This window comes from Diabrotica virgifera, chromosome 1 (assembly GCF_917563875.1).
Source record: "Diabrotica virgifera virgifera chromosome 1, PGI_DIABVI_V3a".
Taxonomy (NCBI): Eukaryota; Metazoa; Arthropoda; class Insecta; order Coleoptera; family Chrysomelidae; genus Diabrotica; species Diabrotica virgifera.
This window is the reverse complement of record NC_065443.1, coordinates 79820187-79841425: the sequence shown is the minus strand read 5'-3', so window position 1 is coordinate 79841425 and position 21239 is coordinate 79820187. Positions and strand designations below refer to the sequence as shown.

General features: G+C 33.3%; 1 protein-coding gene across 1 annotated transcript in view; it reads left to right on the top strand.

The window, feature by feature from the left end:
• Window positions 1-21239, top strand: part of LOC114327227 (dnaJ homolog subfamily C member 10-like) — a 73883-nt gene that overhangs the window by 7408 nt on the left and 45236 nt on the right. The window contains exons 4-5 of the mRNA XM_050657218.1: window positions 13152-13365; window positions 14636-14850. Coding sequence (XP_050513175.1) covers window positions 13152-13365; window positions 14636-14850 — 429 coding nt within the window. The remainder of the gene's footprint in view (window positions 1-13151; window positions 13366-14635; window positions 14851-21239) is intronic.

The following is a 21239-nucleotide window of genomic DNA, read 5'->3' as shown; positions in this document are numbered from 1 at the left end:
AAAGAAAAAACGTGGTATTGTGCCGATGTGTGCTTTTGCTCTGGAGGTGGGTTTCACCCCTTCTCGGGGATGAAAAAACATACGCCAAAATAAGTCCGGAAATGGATAAACTGACTAATTTTAAGCAACTTTTGTTCTATAGAGTTTTTTCATTAAGTCAATACTTTTCGAGTTATTTGTGAGTGAATATGCTCATTTTTTAACAATATAACCACGTTTTTAGATGGTTTTTCGCAAATAACTCAAAAAGTAAGGATTTTGTTGAAAAAACACTCTCAGTAAAAATATAGCCTGTAAAAAAGTGAATAAAATGGTGTATGCATGGGGTCTGTGGACCTAGTAGAAGCAGAGTTATAGCTAATGAAAGATAGGTTCATATTCGCTAAATTGCAGATAGAATAATATATTTCAACGTGAAATATCCAAAGAATGAAGCCCTTTTTGGAGAAAACTCATTTACAACTATTTAAAGTGTTTTTATTTCTGTTTTTATAAATAAAGTTTCTAGCATCAAATATAAGCACATTAGGCTCAAACTAAAGTTGGTCCCTTTTGCTTTGGCAAAAAAATCGGGAAAATCACCCCCTAATTAGCAACTAAAATGAAATTAATCGTTATCGCTTCACAAGTTGCTTTAGTTATGTTGTTTTTATAATATGATCTGTAAGTTTCATTCATTCAAACTGCTTATCTTAAAAAAAAATTTGGTTTTAAAATAAAATATAAAATTTTTAATTTTGAAAAAAATGCTTTTTTTCAAAATGATTTAAAAGCGTTACCCGTCAAAATAGCCTGGTCAAAACAGCCCCGTCAAAATAGCCCGGACACAAAATAGTCTCGACAAAATAGCCCGCAAACAAAATAGCCCCGACAAAATAGATCGCACACAAAATAGCTCCGGTCAAAACAGCCCCGGCTAAAATAGCCCCGGCTAATAGAGCCTCTTAGAAAACACCTCCAATAAAAAGTTTTACCTTTTAACGGAGTACCATTTATTTTAAATTACTATTCTAATTGGGAAATAAGCCACAATTTTTTTAAAAAAATTATTTTATTAAATTTCGACTTCCACTTCGGACGTCGTTGTCATAATACAAAATATTAATAAATTAAACAAAAATGTTGTTGCTCAGTAAAAAAATTCTTCTAATAATTTAATTTAATCTGACTCATTCATATCGGTAATTCAGACGTACAGTATGGTGCAAATGGAAGGAATAAATTCGTTATTTCGTAAACCCGCGACTTTAAGGAAAAATCCTGAAATGGATCATTTTTTTAAACGAGAATAGAGATTTTTTAAATGAGAATAGGGGTCGTGTGCTAGCTCATTTGAAAGGTTATTTAATTCTGTATTTAGTAATACCTATAAACAATTACATAATTATTTATACAAGGTGTCCAAAAACTTTTTTTTATTTAAATTATTTGACAAAAAAAGAAGAATTTATGTAATTTATTTAATTTAAAATGCATTTTACTGTTGCCCGAAAACAGAAAAAAGTGTTTATATCACAAATAAACATTGATTTTCGCTTAAATTAAAGGTTCAGACTTCCAAGAGGCAGAGAAGACAGGACTCGAGTTCTCTGAAAAGACCATTTTTATTTAATGTGGTTAAGATAAACATCTGAATAAAGGATAATTACCATTTCCGAAAAAATGTATTTTTAAGGGATTATTTCATGATGAATTCTGAAGGGAGCTTTTTTGTCGGGGCAATTTTGTCGGGGCTATTTTGTCGGGGCTATTTTGTCTGCAGGCTATTTTGTCAGAGCTATTTTGCGTGCGGGATATTATGTCGGGGCTATTTTGTCGGAGCTTTTTCGACGGGGCTATTTTGACGGGGGTTATTGGAAATACCAAAAATCTTAAATAATAAAGTCGCAGTTTCTTTTCTAAATATTTTGTATTCTTTTGTTTTTCTGTAAGACAAAAATTGGTTAAGATATGCTGTCCAAAATGTTGAGTACACTCGTGTTTAGTGACTCCTTCAAGCCCTTTCATCTACAGCCCTTTCAAAAATGAGGACTTTAAACCGTAAGAAACTTACAGATCATATAAACAATACATACGCGAGTAAATCAACTTGTGAAGTGGTAACGATTAAGTTCATTTGAGATGATATTAGGGGGTGATTTTTCCGATTTTTTACCAAAATAAAAAAAAATTGAAAAAATCTAATAGTCAAAGAAAAGCGTGGCGCGTCTTCATGGAATAAACGGTTTTCGCACCACGCTTTTCTTTAACGAATGTGATTTTTTCATTTTTTTTAAATTTTTGGTTTTTAGTTGATTTTTTTATAATATTTTTAATTGTAGCCACTCGTAACTAAAGAAAAGCGTTTCTTAAAAAAATTTTTTTCATATTTTTTTATTTTTTACTTTTTAGTCTTACACTTTTCAAACATTAAAATATATCGTCATGTTTATTAAAATATGTATAAAAAATATGATGTACAAACATGAAAAGTAGTCGGAATCGGCAAAAAATTTGAAACTTTATTGTTCATTTATGAAGCATAACGTAAACAATTAACGTAAAAAGTGAAATTAGTTCATATAATTAGCTACAATCTGTAAAAGTTTCAAGTTTCTTCATTGTAAAAAACAAGAGAATTTAACCCTGCTGTCCTGTTCGGGTCTATTTGACCCAAAAAATAATTTATTTCTTATTTTACAAATTATTACGCGGCGTAACGATTTGGTGTTAAGTGACTTTATTACCTAATATGAGGTCTTTCAATTGCATATGAGATAAACATTCAACTTCCTGATTTTTTTGATAAAAATGAAATTGTTACCTAGGGTACGTTCGGGTCAATGTGACCCGCGTATTTAAACCGTTAAAAATTACCTGTGTATGTGTGTTTAGTTGGCAGTATTCTATATTAGCAGTACCTGTGTGTTTGTCAGCCGGATACGTCTGTAAATAAAAACAGGTTTCTGCAAGCTAAAACTTGTAAAATAAACTGTAGTATAGCTGGACGCGATGTTGCAAACCAAATTATAAATATGACCAACATGGACGGACAGCGTGTATTTGGAACCAACTGGAAAGACATGAATAAAGTTGGTTTCCAAGCATACATTGGTCTTTTATTTTTAGCTCGAGTTTATAAGTCCCAGGGTGAATCAACTAAAAGTTTATGGAATGAAGAAATGGGTCGTACTATATTTCGATCAACAATGTCGCTTGATATATTTACAAAAAATTTGCAAGTAATACGTTTTGATAACAAACAAAACTACTAGACAGGATAGAAGACGTTTTGATAAACTTGCGGCAATACGTGAAATTTATGAAACATGGGTAGAAAATGTAAAAAGAAATTTTAACCCTAATGAAAATGTTACCGTCAATAAGCAACTAGTTGCCTTTAGAGGCCGCTCTCCCTTCAAATGGTACATTCCAGCAAGCCAGCGAAATATGGCACAAAACTTTGGGGTTTATTTAATTATGGACAGTAAAACTTCTTATGCGCTAAAATTGCAGATCTATACAGAAATGCGTGTGATGTGTGACTTGAGTAGTGATTTGGAATGCCACAATATTACGTGTATAATAACTTTTTTACATCGTAAAATTTAGGACAATTTCTTCTAAAACAAAGTAGATAAAATGCCGGGGATTATAAGTAAAATAAACCAAAGCTTTCAGCAAAAATCGCGAATAAAGAAGTTCATAGCTCGTCTTTTTTGCTTCATGCAAGATTTGACAATATTCCCAAAAATAATAAAAATGTTGTTCTTATGAGTACCTTGAATCATGAATCGATGCATATCATCCATCACTTTCATCAAATGAAAAAGCCCCAAATTATTTTAGATTACAATTCCAATAAGGGAGCAGTGAATGCTCTAGATTAGCTTGTTGACACGTATACATGTGAGAAGAGATAAATCGCAGGCCAATGATTGTTTTTTTTTAATAATCTACTGGACATTTCTGCCTACAACGCGTTGGTGTTATGGGCGTCAATAAATATCCAATGGAATACCAATCAATTGGGAAAACGGCGAATTTTTCTTGAGGAATTGGGAAAAAACTAATGAATCCAGTCATCATTTCCAGAAAAAATATACCAGTAACTAAAGGCTCTTACGAACTGGTAAAAAGGACACGAGCAGGAACAAGTAGACAATATGGAAATGCTAGTGAACCGTCTATTAAATCTAACTCCGCCTGCTAAACGAACACGCTGTAAACTTGCCGTAAAAACGATAACAAGACTAATAGGGAACTTGCACAATTTTTTTTATTACATAATAATGTTCAGTTTTGTTTAAAAATGAGATTTCAAAAATTTCACGCTTCAAAAACTCGTAATAACTTAGAAATACGTATTTAAAGTCCTCAGCGGTATAAAATAGTTCAAACGACCCGTGACGTCACATAGTTTTACATTAGTTATTATTATGGTTATGTTTCGCTGTGTCTAAGTACACGCTAACGTGTACGCAAATAAAAAAAGTTAGGTATGTACACGCGAATTAAACTTCATCAAGCCAGTGACGTTATTATTTAGCGTGCGCAGTGACTGTATATTTTGGTACATGCTATTTTGATATGTTTAGCGTGTGTTTGATAGAAAAATATTTGTTAAAGGAAGGGAAGGAAGGGAAGAATTTGTTAAAACAGAACTATTCAGATGTTTCAAACTTAATTGTAATAAATCAATGTATATACTAAAGTATATATTTAGGTTAGCAAAATAAATATATGTATTTAGTTGACATAACACGTAAAAAATATTGTTAAAATAATTTTTATACGTAAGTTAATTATTATAACCAACTATTCTAAATGGGAAATAAGCCACAATTTAACTAAAAAAATGATTTTATTAACGTTTCGACGTCCAAATCGGATGTCATTGTCAAAATACAAAAATTAGTCAGATTAAATAAATTATTAGAAAAATTTTTTACCAAGCAACACCATTTTTGTTTAATTTAATAATATTTTGTATTTTGACAACGACGTCCGATTTAGACGCCGAAACGTTAATAAAATCATTTTTTGGTTAAATTGTGGCTTAGTTCCCATTTAGAATAGTTGATTACAAAAATGCCACAAGGATAATAGCTTCAGAACAAGTTAATTATTATTGTGAAAGCTTTAGGTCTTCTTTTTATTTTAATCTTTTACGGTAATACATACTATTTCATTTATAACTAAAAAATATATATATTAATTTATAGTCTCTTATCTTTTTCGTACTGTTTTAAAATGTTCTTAAACTCATTAAAAGAACTAAATAATTGTCCACACTCCGTAGTTAATTTAAAAACAAACACTAAACAAATAAAAAATAAGAAATCACTGACACTCTAACTTTTTTATTTGCGTACACGGTAACGTATACCTAGACACAACCTTATATTTAGGTATATTCTTCTTCTCCTTCTTTAGTTTATTGGCCTCCACCTACTTGGGTATTTGGCAAGCTCATTGTCGTGGAATAAGTCAAAAATATTTATATTCTAATGACATTTATCGTATGTCATTGTAATAATATATACCAGTTTGTTAAAATTGTAGTTTTATACTGTTTTTGAAGGAAAGGAACGAAGGTTTACTATTGAAAATAAAACCATTTTGTAAAAGTACGAATTTTTCTATGAATAGTAGGGTGGGTCGAAAAAAATCGATATTTTTTTTTCGGATCGTAATACCGCGGAAAAGTTGCTAAATGGTATGACTAAATAGGGGAAAAAATATTAAAATTATCGGATGTTATCTTCCGTTCGCGCATGAGCTCTAAAGTTTGATTAAATTTTGAAAAAATTAAAGTTTTTTGGAAATTTTTAATAATTTTTTTTATTACGATATTTAATATGTAATAGGGAAAAATGTCATCTACGACACACTAATGAATTAATATAAAAATACTGGTAATGAGTTTTAACATCTTCCGTTCGCGCATGGGCTGTAAAAATAGCAAAAAAGTGTTGAAAACCTCAAAAATGTGGACTTATGAAAAATAAATATATACAAGCTTCAACATATTATTGATGTATTATCCAATAAATACAAAGTACATATTTCACTTACGAACAGATTACATGTCTGGTAGTTTGAACTGTCTTTTGTTATCAAAGGCTGGCATCGTGGACCTTGACTTAAGTGTCGTTCTTATGTACCCGTCTCGAGCTGCAGATCCGCAAACCTTAGCAGAAGCCTCGCTCACCAACTTGACGCTTCTCTCCACTGCTTGAGTATGGACTGGCATCTTCTGTGATAGGATTTCCCACTTCGGTACTTCTTCTGTTTTGATGTAGGTTTTCAGTTCATCATCAGTGACATCTTTCAATAGAGGCGGCGAAGAAAATTCACAGTTTGTCCAATAATTTAATTCCGTGTAGTCTGTTGCGGAAAAGTTTAGCTTAGGTGCCACGTACGTTCGAATTGTTTTCCTCTTTTGGTCTCTTTCTCTTGCCTTAATGATGCGGCGGAGGCCCAGTTCTCTTATATGTTTTCTGGGATCTTGAGTCATAGTAATCATAACATGTTCTGGATGCGCAAAGAACCCATTTCTCTCTATAACTGGGTCAATTACAGCTTTGAGTTCATCTTTAAGATATCTTGAGGTTTCAATACATTGGTGCACGAGCTTAGGGCCATCAGTAAAAAGTTTGGTCTTCTTAATACAAAACCACATCGGCATATATGACTTCAGAATGAATATTACTATTTCCTGGAACTCAGCAGTTGGATTTTCTTGACTAATGTAGAGTCTTAAAGCACGGTTCGCTGTTGTTAGCCACCTTGAGTGAGACAAAGGTCCTGGATCCCTGATTGATAAATCTTTTGGGCATTCACCTGATTTAATCGCTTCTGATATTTCCAGCAAATACTTCTGATCCTTACTAAGAGTTTTTTTGTCTATCTCAGGGATTTGGCAATCAATACTTTCAAACTGCACTACTGGAAGTGTTTCACATTTGATCAATTTCCCACCAATCGGTCCTTTCAAAGAATTTGGCCCGGTCGACTTACCATCTAAATACTGAAATAAATGGCGGAAGGGTAGTTCATTAAAATGAAGAAGACAAACTGCCCATTGCAGAGGCTTACCTAAGTGTGTTTCAATACGGCGTATTATACCGTTTTTCAATCCGGTGTTAACATTGGTGCCATCACAGCCAATAACGACTAATTCGTCCAAAGAAATGTCATTGCTTGTCAAATAGGATATAATAGAGGTCGCAATATCCTCTGAACTTCCTGAATTCGGGGTCACGTGACCCAGAAATATATTACCAGGTTCTTGTATAAGCACGTAATGTTCCTCCTTTACCACTCTTTTAAATCGTTTTGAATGTGCCTCTTGTACCACAATAGTGTCGTCTTTACGGCCATCAAAATATAGCCCAATTAGCTTATTTTCTGTTATAGAACTGGACAAATCAGCCCTAACATTGTGTTTTTCTCTTCTTATTTTACACTTGTCAACTACTTGTGAATTGTCGCTATTAGTTACCACGCCAACGTCCTGCAAAACACTTGAGGCTATTGCTGCTGTAGCACGATCGGAAACACCGTAACGATCACTAGTTAATGCAGTAGATTTAAGGTTAATCCTCATTTGCCAACCGGATTTCTTTTTTGGAGATTCAGGTATGAATTCTTGGTCACTGTCACTGCAATCGTCACTGGAGGTCAAGGATTCATCACGTTGTTCAGTTTCGGAAACTTGGACATCTACTTTTGGTTTTGGACAGCTGGAACGAGATTTCCTCTGTAAAGATTTGGCACGTTTCTTTGTTTCATTTAAGTCCACACCTCCAATTTTGCCAATGCCGTGAGTGCGTAGTGAATAGATAAATTTCAGCTCAAGTAAAGGTATTTTTTTAAGCTTTTCACAAGTACAAGTTATTGAGCAGATACACTGGCATTGATCCGATGTTTTATGACAGGTACATTCAAGGGCAATGGGGCATTTGCATGCCGCAATGTCAAAAAGCAAACAGCATTTTTTCTTAAAATCATCAAGGTTTCTCTTAAAGACTTCCTTGTTTTTGTCTCGAGTATGAGATTTTCTTAAACTATAATACTTGTCATGCAGTGCAGTCAACAGTTGTACTACTCTCTTATCACTTACGGTGGGAATTGATGCTCTATTGTACAAACACACTATTTTGCCAGCTACTGTATTGGCTACTTGTCCAAAACTAACTCTTTTGTTGTTTACTTTAACTGCTAAATTATACCTCTCATTCGATATACATCGAAGAACGTCCTCTCCTATAGGGAGCTTGTTAGGCGGCAAGTCTCTTGGTGTACCGAAAAACGGACACTGGAATTCTTGTCTAGTGATCACTGTCTTTGATAATGCCATCATTCATTGCACAATTGTTCAAAAAACTACACCAAAATATGAAATTTGGAACACACACTACGCAACACATCCACCGCACTCAAGAGACAACAGCAGACTGGCACACAAAATTGCGCGGCGGACCAGTGTAATGGCTGCCTGCAGCGGAGAGGGGGTATCACGTGACGCGGCGTGGGTCGTTGACCCGCTAGTGGCGCTGACAGTAAGTTTTGTATCGCTGTGCGCGATCGAAAAACCAAGCCTAATTACGTCTGAATTTTTTTCTTTAACTATCAGAACATGTATAATCAGATATTAGGTATTACATTATTGATATCTGTAACTATACATGAAAAGAAAATAGGACAAAAATCCGATTTTCTTGTATTTTGGCTATATTTGGATGTCCATGCGTGAACGGAAGATGTTGAAGTGCAATACCGGTATTTTTATATTACTTTATTAGTGTGTCGTAGATGAAATTTTTCACTATTACATATTAAATATCGTAAAAAAAAATTATTACAAATTTTCAAAAAAAAATTATTTTTTTCAAAACTTTAGAGCTTATGCGCGAACGGAAGATAACATCCGATAATTTTAATATTTTTTCCCCTTTTTAGTCATACCATTTAGCAACTTTTCCGCGGTATTACGATCCGAAAAAAAAATATCGATTTTTTTCGACCCACCCTAATGAATAGTTCAAACGATCAAAAACACTTGTAACGTCACATAAATGTATTTTCTAGTGACGTTTATAACGTCTAATTTAAAATTCTGTTTATTTTAATGGAAAAATGTAAATGTAAAACCAAGTGACGTCACGAGGCGTTTTGGACCACCTGTTTTAATTTGAATTTTTAATCGTCTTTAGGGGCCAAACGAAAGACAAACAAAACTTTTTTATCTTTGATACATGTTTTAAATTATGTTGTGTTTTGATTTATAACATTTTTTTCGAATTTAAAAATTTATGCAAGTTCCCTATTATTATGTTGTATATCACAAACATATTTGTAAAATCCATTCTTTTTATTACTGTCCCAGTTGTAAACTGAATTAAATTTCTATAGATATTTGTTACTAGGCTTTTTTGAAAGAAAAAATGCCTTTTGTTGTTGTTAATAAGGTTTAATTTATCACCATTAGCTTATTTTATTTCGATTAAGGAGCGTAAACCATAGTTGGGTCATATTGACCCGAACAGTAGGTACATTTGTGTAGTTGACTCGAACGGGACAGTAGGGTTAAGCATTTTCCGTTAAAATCGTTTTTTTATTTAAACAATTAATAAACAAAAAATTTTTATTGACTATTCGTGTATTGTTCCCGTGAATGCATATGTCTGCAAATTTTCATTCATTTGCATTGAAGAAAAAGCAGTCAAATTAACGTCCAAAGATTTGACCCAAACGATTGAACTAAAGAAAAGCGTTTAAAAAAGGGACCAACTTTATTTTGAGCGTAATTTGTTAACACTTTAAAAAGTTGTAATGAGTTTTTCCCAAAAAGTGCTTCGTGTTTTGATTATTTCACGTTAAAATATTCGATTTGGATTTGGAATTTGACGAATATGAACCTATTTTCATTAGCTATATCTCTGCTTCTTCTAGGTCTAGAGACCTAATATATACAACATTTTTATCACTTTCTTACAGGCTATATTTTTTGTTAAGAATGTTTTTTTCGGCAAAATACTTACTTTTTGAATTATTTGCGAAAACCGTCTAAAAACGTGGTTATTTTGTTGAAAAATGAAGATATTCACTCGCAAGTAACTCGAAAAGTATTGACTTAATGAAGAAACTCTATAGAACAAAAGTTGCTTAAAATTAGTCAGTTTATCCATTTCCGGATTATTTTGGAAGTATATTTTTTCACCCCCGAGAAGGGGTGAAACCCACCCCCAGGGCAAAAGCACACATCGGCACAATATAACTTTTTTTCTTTGACTTGTTAGCTATATGTATGCCAAATTTCATGTCAATCCAAGTGGTTCTTTAAAATATAGAGGTTTTGCAACATTTTACCGTTAAAGAAGGTACCTACTATTTATGTATGTTTCATGCTATATCTTGAGTCTAGACTGGTGTATTATTGATTTTTTTTAGCTACGGATGCTGTCTTCATTTTACCAAATAATTCGACACATTTTCATGATAAATTTGTTTAAAATCTATCATAAATCTTACAAAAATATTTTTGCAATATTTACCGTATCAAAAAATGTGTTTCCTCGAAGTCTAAAAAGTAGACTGTGACTGACTTGTCCTTCTCCAGGTAATTGGTGTAAATCACATCTTGTGAACCCCAGAAAATGGTGGCCATTAGGTACCTTTCCAGATGATAGAATATCTGATGAAGTTCACTGTTTAGTCTGTTCTTTGTGCTTTAGCATGTATTATTGGATTCATGTTTCGATGGTTATGAAATGACACAGAAACTCATTCGGATTGCACTTATTGTCCAGAGTGAGCTAACTCGGCACGCATAATTCCAATACCTTTCTCATGTCAAAAATTTCACGCAGGATATGACGCTGACGTGATCTTTTGAGATGTCTACTATCTTAGCTATCTAGCGTACCTTCAATCGGTCATATACCAATACGAGATCGAGGAGTGTCACGTTATCCTCCGTGGTAGCCGTTTTCGAGACACTTTCATCATCAACTCATCAAAAGTGCGACCATGTTGAAACTCGTTCAACCAATTTTTGAAAGGATGAAGATTTGAGGACTAGATTGAAAACATTAAAAAAACACTAGAGACAAAACATTATTCCACAAAAACCATTATCATGGTCTTTCCGTAGTGGAAACAATATCAAAATAAGTGTATAGTTTGTTAAGGGTAATATTTTGAAGGGGATATGTTGAATGGTATTTTAATATCTTTAAATGCAATTTTGAAGCCCTGGAACTTTTTGATATTTATGTTGATCAAGAATTATTCTGAGAATGTGAAATCTCGTGAGTATCTATGGCAAAATAATTATTTGCAGATGTCACATTGAATGGATAGTAGCACGGTGGGAAATCACTGGTTATGCACTAAGTAGTATGTGTTATTGTTAACTAAAGATTACTCCAGATTTAGCCATGCGGCTCACGCTCCCTCTAAGGGGAAAATTTACTCATCCCAGATACCTATCGTATCAAAAGGATTGAGCTCTGGTGGGACTCTTTCCATGTTATCGAGCCCTAGGTGACTTGGAATGCAGGTGTGTCTCCCAAGAATTTTCGTACACTTCAGGCCGTCGCGAGTAGTACAGCTTTCTGCATGGTCTTGTAAATATGTTTATTTAGACCCAGCTTTTTGATGTTTTTTATGAGGTTCTTCGGAATGACTCCAGTAGTAGAAAGAACAATAGGTATTGTCTGGGTACTTTCCATTCTCCATTGTCTCCTTATTTGTATTTCGAGATCTCTATACTTGGCGATTTTTTCGTTGTGCTTACCAAGCAGATTATTATTAGGTATCGCCACATCTATTAATGTTGTTTGCCTAGTAAGTTTATTAACTAGTATGAGATCCGGTCTATTATGTGCCACTCGTTGGTTTGTGAGCACAGTCCGATCCCAGTATAGCTTGTAGTTGTCGTTTTCAAGCATTCTATCAGGGACGTATTGATAATAAGGGAGATGGTCGGACTGGAGAAGTCCAAGTTTTCTAGCTAGTTCGTGGTGAAGAATCTTTCCTACTGAGTCATGGCGTTCTTTATACTCAGTTCCGACAAAGGCATGGCAGCCCCCGGTAAGATGTTGGATGGATTCTTGGGCTTGACATCCATATCGGCATTTGTCGTTTTGGACTTGAGGATCTTTGACAATATATTTCAGGTAATTTCTAGTTGGAATCACCTGATCCTGAATGGCAAGTATGAAACCTTCCGTCTCGGGAAACATCTTTTCTGACGTCAACCAATAGTTCGACGCTGAATTGTCGACATGTTCTTGGTTAACCTCATTTAGATGCCCCCATGCAGAGGCTTACTCATCCAGGTGCGCATTTTTTCTTCCGGATTGGTGGTTTATGCGCATTTCTTGTTCCCTCAATTTAAGTGGTGTTGTGTCATCTATTGCGCATATTGCGCGATGTAAAGTAGTTGTCTCAGCCTGCGCCTGAAAATAAGTTCTTAGATTAGTAACTTCTTTATCCAGTTGCTCACCTATGTCCATGAGTCCTCTTCCTTCTAGGTATCTCGGTAATGTTATTCTCTCTACTGCACTGCGTGGATGATGTTTTTGTGCCTTTGTTAGAAGTGTTCTTGCTTTTCGCTGAAGAATATCCGTTTTTGAACACTTTATAATACCAAATGAGTAGCTAAGAGCGGAAAAAAGATTAAATTATTATTATTAAAGATTATTATTATTATTATTGGCCGGCTATGTACTGGTCAATAATAATGACTGCCTATTTCACTTAACACTAAAACATTCTTTTGACTAAATAAAAATAGACGGTTGCATTTTGACTCAATTCGAGTCCCTTACCTTCCTCTGACACATGGTTCTGGGTCTACCCATTATTAAAGAGGCTTGTAAGGAGACTGCACTGAATCAAAACGCACCGATTGGTTGGTACATATATTGAAATAATATACCAACGCATCCCTTTAGCGACCTCTAACGAGGAAATATGGTGTGTCGATAACAATTAAAGTAATCTGTAAACCCGTTGGATTCGCCTAGCCATTGGGCGATGCTGGGAATCTTTCCACTAATGCATCAAACAGAGTACCCCATTATTTTGACTATTACTAAAAAGTACAACACTCCTTAGATGATTCTTTTAGATTACATAAAAAAATTTAATATTTTTAGGACGATGAAGATGCAGATAAAAACTTCATTCTGTTAGCTAGAGCTTATGAAGTGTTGAAAGATCCTGATTCCAGAAAACATTATGATCTTTATGGAGAACAGACACCCTCAACACAATTTAAGAAAAAATATCATAGTTACAGTTACTATCATGATCAATTTGGTATCTATGATGACGATCCAATCATTGTTACTCTCAGTAGATACGATTATGGTACGTATATATTAATTTGTTAAAATAATTTAAATAATAGAAGATGGATGGCGTATATCTATCTTCACGTAATCAATTTATTTATTTCGTAATATATACAATACGTTTAGTTTTACATTAGATATAGGCGACTGAGGGAAGCGCTAAAATCGGCAAGATTGCTTATTCCACTATCGTTGTGACGAATGACCGTGGAGATGGAGACGGAGTTATGCCGGCTTTATATTTACGAGTACTCGGTTCCGAGAAGTTCGGATCCGAGTTATGAGTAGAACTGCGAACATTTACATTGAATACGAGCGATTCAAGTAGTTTATACTGTAACGGTACGAAAGTCACTAACGTTTTCGGAACCCTAGTATTATTCTTGTTCCACACTGTATGTTAAATTCGTTGAATTCATATTTGTGTTTCAGAAAGAATCGTAAGTTTCTCACGGATCTTTGGTATTACGTAATTCATTCTCGATTCTCGTGCGTATTCGTATCTCTATTTTTATCTGAGGGACATTAATATGTTTATTTTATCTTATACCGTCAAAAGAATTTTGGTCATAATTCTTTAATACGTAGTCTTAAAGTCTTGAGTTTTATTTATTTTAGAGCTAGAATGTCGCTGCTATGTTTATCTAAGAGATAAGTGGTTCAACGATAAGAGCTATGAGAGTGTTCAGCGAGGCCAGATGTGTTTGAGCCGATTCAGCTAATTTGATGGGAAAAGTTCAACCCAAGGTGACGCTAAACCCATGAGTTAGTGGATTTTTGATTGGATGAGCTGTTTCTGGTGACGCCAGAGGATTCAACCCGAAGCGTGTTTCGCATTTTTCTATTGGTCAAGATTTTGATTAATTGATTGTCTTAAGTTTGTAATTGGTCGTTGAATTGTTGATGGGAAAGATCGAATGATTTCTGGAGAAGGCGTTTGGTTTAGGAATGTGGTCTTGAATTGGGACGAGGAAAGTCAGTTACGTAGGAGCCGTCAAGAACTCAAGTTGTAGTTGTAGCCTCGGACAGAGACCGCTTATAGTGGTTTCTGAAGAGTTGAGTCGAAATTTTAGTTTAGAGTTTTTTAAGTGAAGTTATTGTGCAATTTTATTGCAGAAGTCTTTTTGTTGGACTTAAAGTGTTTGTTCCAGTACGGTCTAAACAAGCCGCAGGCCACCGCGTTCCGCTGTTTTTAGGCGATGTATATCATGTATTTTTTAGAGTTATTTACTTTAAATTCGTCGATTAGGTCAGATCAACTTACATATTACAATTGTGTATTTCAGAGGTAAATATTTTGGACACCAACCAAGCCTGGTTCGTAAACTTTTATTCCCCTAATTGCCATCATTGTCACGACTTGGCGCCAACATGGAGAAAACTTGCGCAGGAGCTGGAAGGAGTAATTAGAATTGCAGCCGTGAACTGCGAGGATGACTATAAACTCTGCCATCAGCTTAATATACGAGCATATCCTACTTTGTTGTACTACGAGAAAGAGGTATGTACAGTTGAGTCCGCGAGTCTTTACCCGTGCGTCATTAATACCTGGCGAAATAAAACACATACTTTTTATCTAGCATCATTCTCTTCCACGCATGAAACTCGTGACAAACCAGCTGCCGTTTGTTATTAAGTAAAAACACATGTTATTTTTATGAACCATCTAGACTCAGTGCATTGAAAAGAGATAGGTACAAAAAAAGACGATTCGGTATGTTTTCATATTTTAAGCACAATTTGTTTGACGTTTCTGCTTTGTTTACTTTTGTGGCTGTCAGTCAGTTGAATTTTTTGCGGTTTTTGTCGAATTTTTGCGTTTTGAAGTTTCTTTATATTACACAAACAGTTGTTTTCACAACTAATTTTATATTGGGCTTTGAACTTTTAAGGTAAATAATTATATTTTAGCAATTAATATTTAAAACATACAAAGCTAACGTCATTCACACAGTAAAGAAATTATTGTGTTTCCGTCAAAGTGAATAAAATAACAAAAATAAAATATGTTATTGAATTTTTTTATAAATTGTTTATTTATTTATTACTCAATAATAAAAAAAAATTATTAAGCTACTTCAAATGTGTAACGAGGTCGTTGCGGTGTTGTTGCTCCAGGTAACTATCAGTCGAAGAAAAAGAGTTCGCTTTTTATTACATTTTTATTTTGGAATCAAAATAAACAGAAAATACGATAATTAGCCTTAATTACTCATTAAGTTCGTTAATAAAATATTTATAATTTCTACGCATCTAGCTTACTGTTCGGACCGATGTGACGACATTTTTGTACATGCATGAATGATTTTGACGATCGCGCGAAATAGGAATTACTTTGATTAATACGACATGAATGTATACGGAAAGAGGAGAAAGGAGATCCCGCTCGCCTCGCCGGATTGGAAAGACATATAAAGGATATACGATCACCGCTCATATAAGGATAGGTAAAAGGATAGGTAAGAAGAAACCCGACAGTTTTCTTCTTCTCTTCGCTCAGCTCGCCAAAGCGACAGCGGAAAATAATCGGGAAATACTACCTACATAAACTCACCTCTTGTACCTCGCTGTTGTCTATTATTCTTCGATCAACGCTCCAAGAATAATAATCAACTAGGCTTTTCGATCCGATTTTTATATCGTTCGAAACAGTACAAAAACGTGTTTTACTTAATTCATTGGCGTACCCTAGGCGATAAAATTATATTATCGTCACACTTTGTTGATTTGAAAGCAAGATTAAAGTCCTCCGTAAAATTGTTCCAGTTTTCCCAGGAGTCGACGTTGTTTCGGAACCATAGTATCGCTTTTCCCCTAAATACTTCTGGTAGTGCTTTCAATAAAGCATCGTCTCGAATCCGGTAACAGCTTTTTAGTTCGTATAGCCTCTCCAATAATTCTGTGGGGTCTTTGGATCCGTCAAAAGGTAAGCCCCATTTTCTAACTGTGTCCATTGTTTGACTGTGTTCACTTTCCGTTTGTGTGTTGTCTGTTTTAGGATCCTCAGTTTCGATATTGGTAACTGTGCCGGTCTTTTTTGAGCGTAAGTGTAAGACCATTCTTGATCGAAGATCATCTAATTTACCTGTCGTATCTAAGTTAAATTCTGCCAAAACGTTGATTAATTCCTCTTTCTTTAATTTATATACCCAGCGTACCTTCTCATCCGCTATTTCTAAACCCACCGTGCCGTCTGATTCCGCCATATTTTAATATAAATTAGTACAATCCGTTGAAATGTCTTAAACCCTTTTAAAATATCTGCTCGGGCGCCAATGTAACGAGGTCGTTGCGTTGTTGTTGCTCCAGGTAACTATCAGTCGAAGAAAAAGAGTTGCTTTTTAAAACATTTTTATTTTGGAATCAAAATAAACAGAAAATACGATAATTAGCCTTAATTACTCATTAAGTTCGTTAATAAAATATATTTATAATTTCTACGCATCGAGCTTACTGTTCCGGCCGATGTGACGATATTTTTGTGCATGAATGAATGATTTTGACGATCGCGCGAAATAGGAATTGCTTTGATCAATACGACATGATTGTATACGGAAAGGGGAGAAAGGAGATCCCGCTCACCTCGCCGGATTGGAAAGACATATAAAGGATATACGACCACCGCTCATATAAGGATAGGTAAGAAGAAAACTGTCGGATTCGCTCAGCTCGCCAAAACGACAGCGGAAAATAATCGGGAAATACTACCTACATAAACTCACCTCCTGTATCTCGCTGTTGTCTATTATTCTTCGATCAACGCTCCAAGAATAATAATCAACTAGTCTTTTCGATCCGATTTTTATATCGTTCGAAACAGTACAAAAACGTGTTTTACTTAATTCATTGGTGTACTCTAGACGATAAAATTCTATTATCGTCACAAATGTAGCTGTAATTCTGCACAAAAATTTTGAAGCAAAACTTACATTTGACATTCTATAATAATAATAATAATAATAATAATAACGTTTATTCACTTGAAAAATATACACATATAAAAAAATATATAATTATTATGATGCAATATAATATCTATGTGTTTTAGATATGTTGTTATGTATTCAACGCAAACAAACCATAGAACCCATTAAAACAATTAAGTTGTGCATGGGCCATTTTAGTATAGTTGTGTTAGATATACAACATAACAATTATTTTATTGTGTTAGATATAATAATAATTTTTTTTTAAGAAGTAAAATTTTTACATGCAAGAACAATACAAATCAGTATAAACAAAAAGAACATGGTATGAAGTGAAGTTCATCAATTTTTGAGCGTTTATTTTTTATTTATTTTTTTTTGTGTTTAATTATAGGTTTACAGGTTTATATTATTTATTTATTCAAAAAGATGGTTAAACATTTTTCTATTATTTATTTTTAGATACGTCTGAAATATGCACTTTATTAATTTAAAGGAATTTATAGTAATTAAGTAGGTTTTGTATGTTTGAGGAAGCAAATTATATATTTTTATTTGAAGGTATTCAAAGTTTCTTTGTCCAACTACTTTCTTTGTTAAGTTTGTTCTAATAAAGGACTGAGATCTACTTCTGGTATCGTATGTGTGTTCTAGTGGTACAAGTAACTGTTTATTTTTATATAGATTAGTGAACATTGCAAGTACAAACAATTGCCTTATATCTAACACTTGAGCTTCAATAAACAGATCGTCAGTACTGTGCCCTAGTTTTTTATTGTAAATAATTTTTAATATTTTTCTTTGTATAATGTTCATTTGCTTTAGGTGCGTATTTGCAATGCCACCCCAACTAAGAATTCCATACCTTAGACGTGACTCTACTAAGGAGAAATAAATAATTTTTAAATGATGAATATCTAGTATACTTTGTAGATATCTAAATTTATATAAAAGACATCTTAAAGTTTTGCAAGTTTGATTTATGTGCTTATCCCAGCGAAGATATGAATCAATCTGAATTCCTAAATACTTTGTACTACTTGCACTGTTAATCATCAGATTTCCTATAATTAACGAGTTATAATCGGGTAAGCCACTTTTATAACTGGTAAATGGGACATACAGTGTTTTTTCAATATTTACCGTGAGTAGTTTATGACTGAATATATCTATAATATTTCCTAGGTCCCTTTCCATTTTAAGCTTTAAATTGGTCCAAGTGTCAGCAGAGTATAGGATCGCAGTGTCATCTGCAAAGCTTAAAATGTCGCCTTTAGTTTGGAAAGTCAGTATGTTATTTATATATATAATAAATAAAATTGGTCCTAATACCGTTCCCTGTGGTATACCAAAGTTAATGTTCCTTGTACTACTTTGTGTCCCTTCTATTCTCACTACTTGTTGCCTGTCCTTTAAATAACTGTCCATCAAATTATATGCTTTCCCTCTTATACCTGTGTCTATCAGAGTATCTAGTAATTGTGTGTGACTTACTGTATCAAAAGCCTTTGCCAAGTCTAGGAATACACAAGCCGTTGGTATATTGTTATCAACTAAGTTATATATTTTATTTGATAGATATGATATGGCATTTTCCGTGGAGAACCCTTCTCTGAAACCATACTGTTTATTTGATATTAACTTGAATTTTTCTAGGTATTTTACTAGCTGGTTCTTTAAAGCTTTTTCTAAAATCTTACAAAGTGAACTAATTATGGAAATTGGTCTATAGTTTTTTGTTAATTTAGGATCACCTTTCTTGTGTATGGGGACAACTACGGTTTGCTTTAACTGTTCGGGCCATTTTCCTACAGCAAAAATGCTATTTACTAAATGTGTAATGGGGCGAGTTAAAATATGCCCCAGTTCTTTTAGTACTTCTGATTTTATGTTATCCATTCCTGGCGCTTTGTTGGATTTCAGTGAGTTTATTATAATTTTAATGTCATTTTCATTAACATCTGCTAAAAAGAAGGAATTCAATGTAGTACATCTTTTTGGAGGTTGAGATAAAGGTTTTATTATTTTTTGCGCGTATTTTTCTCCGACTGTGGAAAAATAATCATTAAATTCTTCAGCTATCTCATCAATGTTCGTAAGAGATTGGTTATTTTCAGTAACTATTTCTTTGAACTTTTTGGTATTATTTTGTTCGTTATTACAGTTATTAACTATTTTCCACAGATTTTTGGAACATTTATTATTTTTAATAATTTCTTGTCTGAAATAATCTTTCTTTGCAGCTTTAATAACTATATTCAAGTGTTTACGGTATCTGATATAAGTTTCCTTTATCTCTTTGTTACCTGGCATATTTATATGTTGTTTGTATAGTTTATTTTTTTTATTGATGGAGTTTACTAATCCTGCTGTAATCCATTTTTTTCTTTTAAAATTATAACGTTTTATTTTAATGGTGTCAGTATGTTTATTTATGTAAGACGTTAATATCTTTATTAAGTATTCCGTTAAATCATTAATATCTTTTAAGTTATAATATTCAGTCCAATCAAAATCTTTAATGTCCAATTTTAAGTTGTTGTAATTTAATATTTCTTTCTTTCTGTTGGGTAGATTATTTATAATATTTAGTGGCACAGTGACTACAGTTGCCTTATGATCTGTAATATTTGTATCTAGAACAGCTGCCTTGCAATCGTTTATTGGATCTTTGGATTTAAATTTTACAAATACGTGATCCAGACAGTTATTTAGTCTTGTTGGTTTATTTATTAAAGAATTAAAGTTGTATTCAGAGAGAGTATTTAAGTAGTCATTAGCATTATCATTATTTTCTAATATGTTTATATTAATATCTCCAACCAGAATATGACAGTCCGCATGACATGATTTTGTTTGTTCTAGATATTCCTTTAGGTGTGACACGAAATGTTCTACATTCGTTGAAGGTGGTCGGTAAAGAGCAGTGATTAGTATTTTTTTGTTATTATTACATGTTACCAGCATTTGTATTACTTTATGTTCCCCTACTTCTATAATTTTTGTACAGTGATCAAGATAGTTTTTGAAGTATAGTACTGTTCCATCATTTTTATTAATATTTCCTTGGTTGTAAATTATCTCGTACCCTTCAAGCTTATGACAACCAACGTCGCCAATACGAAATGCTTCCGTTAACACGATACAGTCAAAGTTGCAATCTAATTGTTTAATCAAAATTTCAAATTCATTAAAATTCCTGTAAATGCTCCTTATATTTTGGTGTAAAATTTTAAAATGTTGATCATCATTTTGTAAGTAAATTTTTAAATTTGATAAGTTATTAATTTCTTTTGTTTCAAAAGGTATGTGATTAATGTCCCTAATGTATGTATCCATAATATATACAACAAAATATTCCTTATATGAAATAGTTTATAATACGATACAAATATAAAATAATTCAAAAGAGTGAGGAAAAAATATTAGAAAGAAATAATTAATTAATAAACTTCACTTTTTCTCCTGTTTCTCAATGACAGAAATTGCAATTTATAAGTAAATCTAAATTACAGTAATCTAAAATAATAATCTGTAAATCTAAAATAAAATATGGTATATAATTAAATCTAGAATATATTAAAATATAGTCTCACTGGATATGTGAATTAAGCAAACTACTTTACTTTTTAATTATGCTATGAGAAGTGGAAGTGGAGTTATTTCTCTTTTTATTGTCTTGAAAGCGAGTATTGGGCTTGCTGGTATTTTTTGAAGATGATGGTGTTGTATTTAGGTCACTCTTCTCTTCTGGTTTAAATTTCGGCTTTTCGGTATTTCCTGGTAGTGGGTTGTTTTCTACACGGGTGTCTGTCTCTAGTTTTGGTGTTGATGGAGCACTATTTGAAAGTCTATCAGTGCTTACTTCTTCAGCTTCAATTAAGTCTTCAATGGTATAGGGCTGATTATTTACGTAGAGTTTGCCGTTTTTTATGTAGCTGTTTTCTTTATTCTGCTGTTTTGC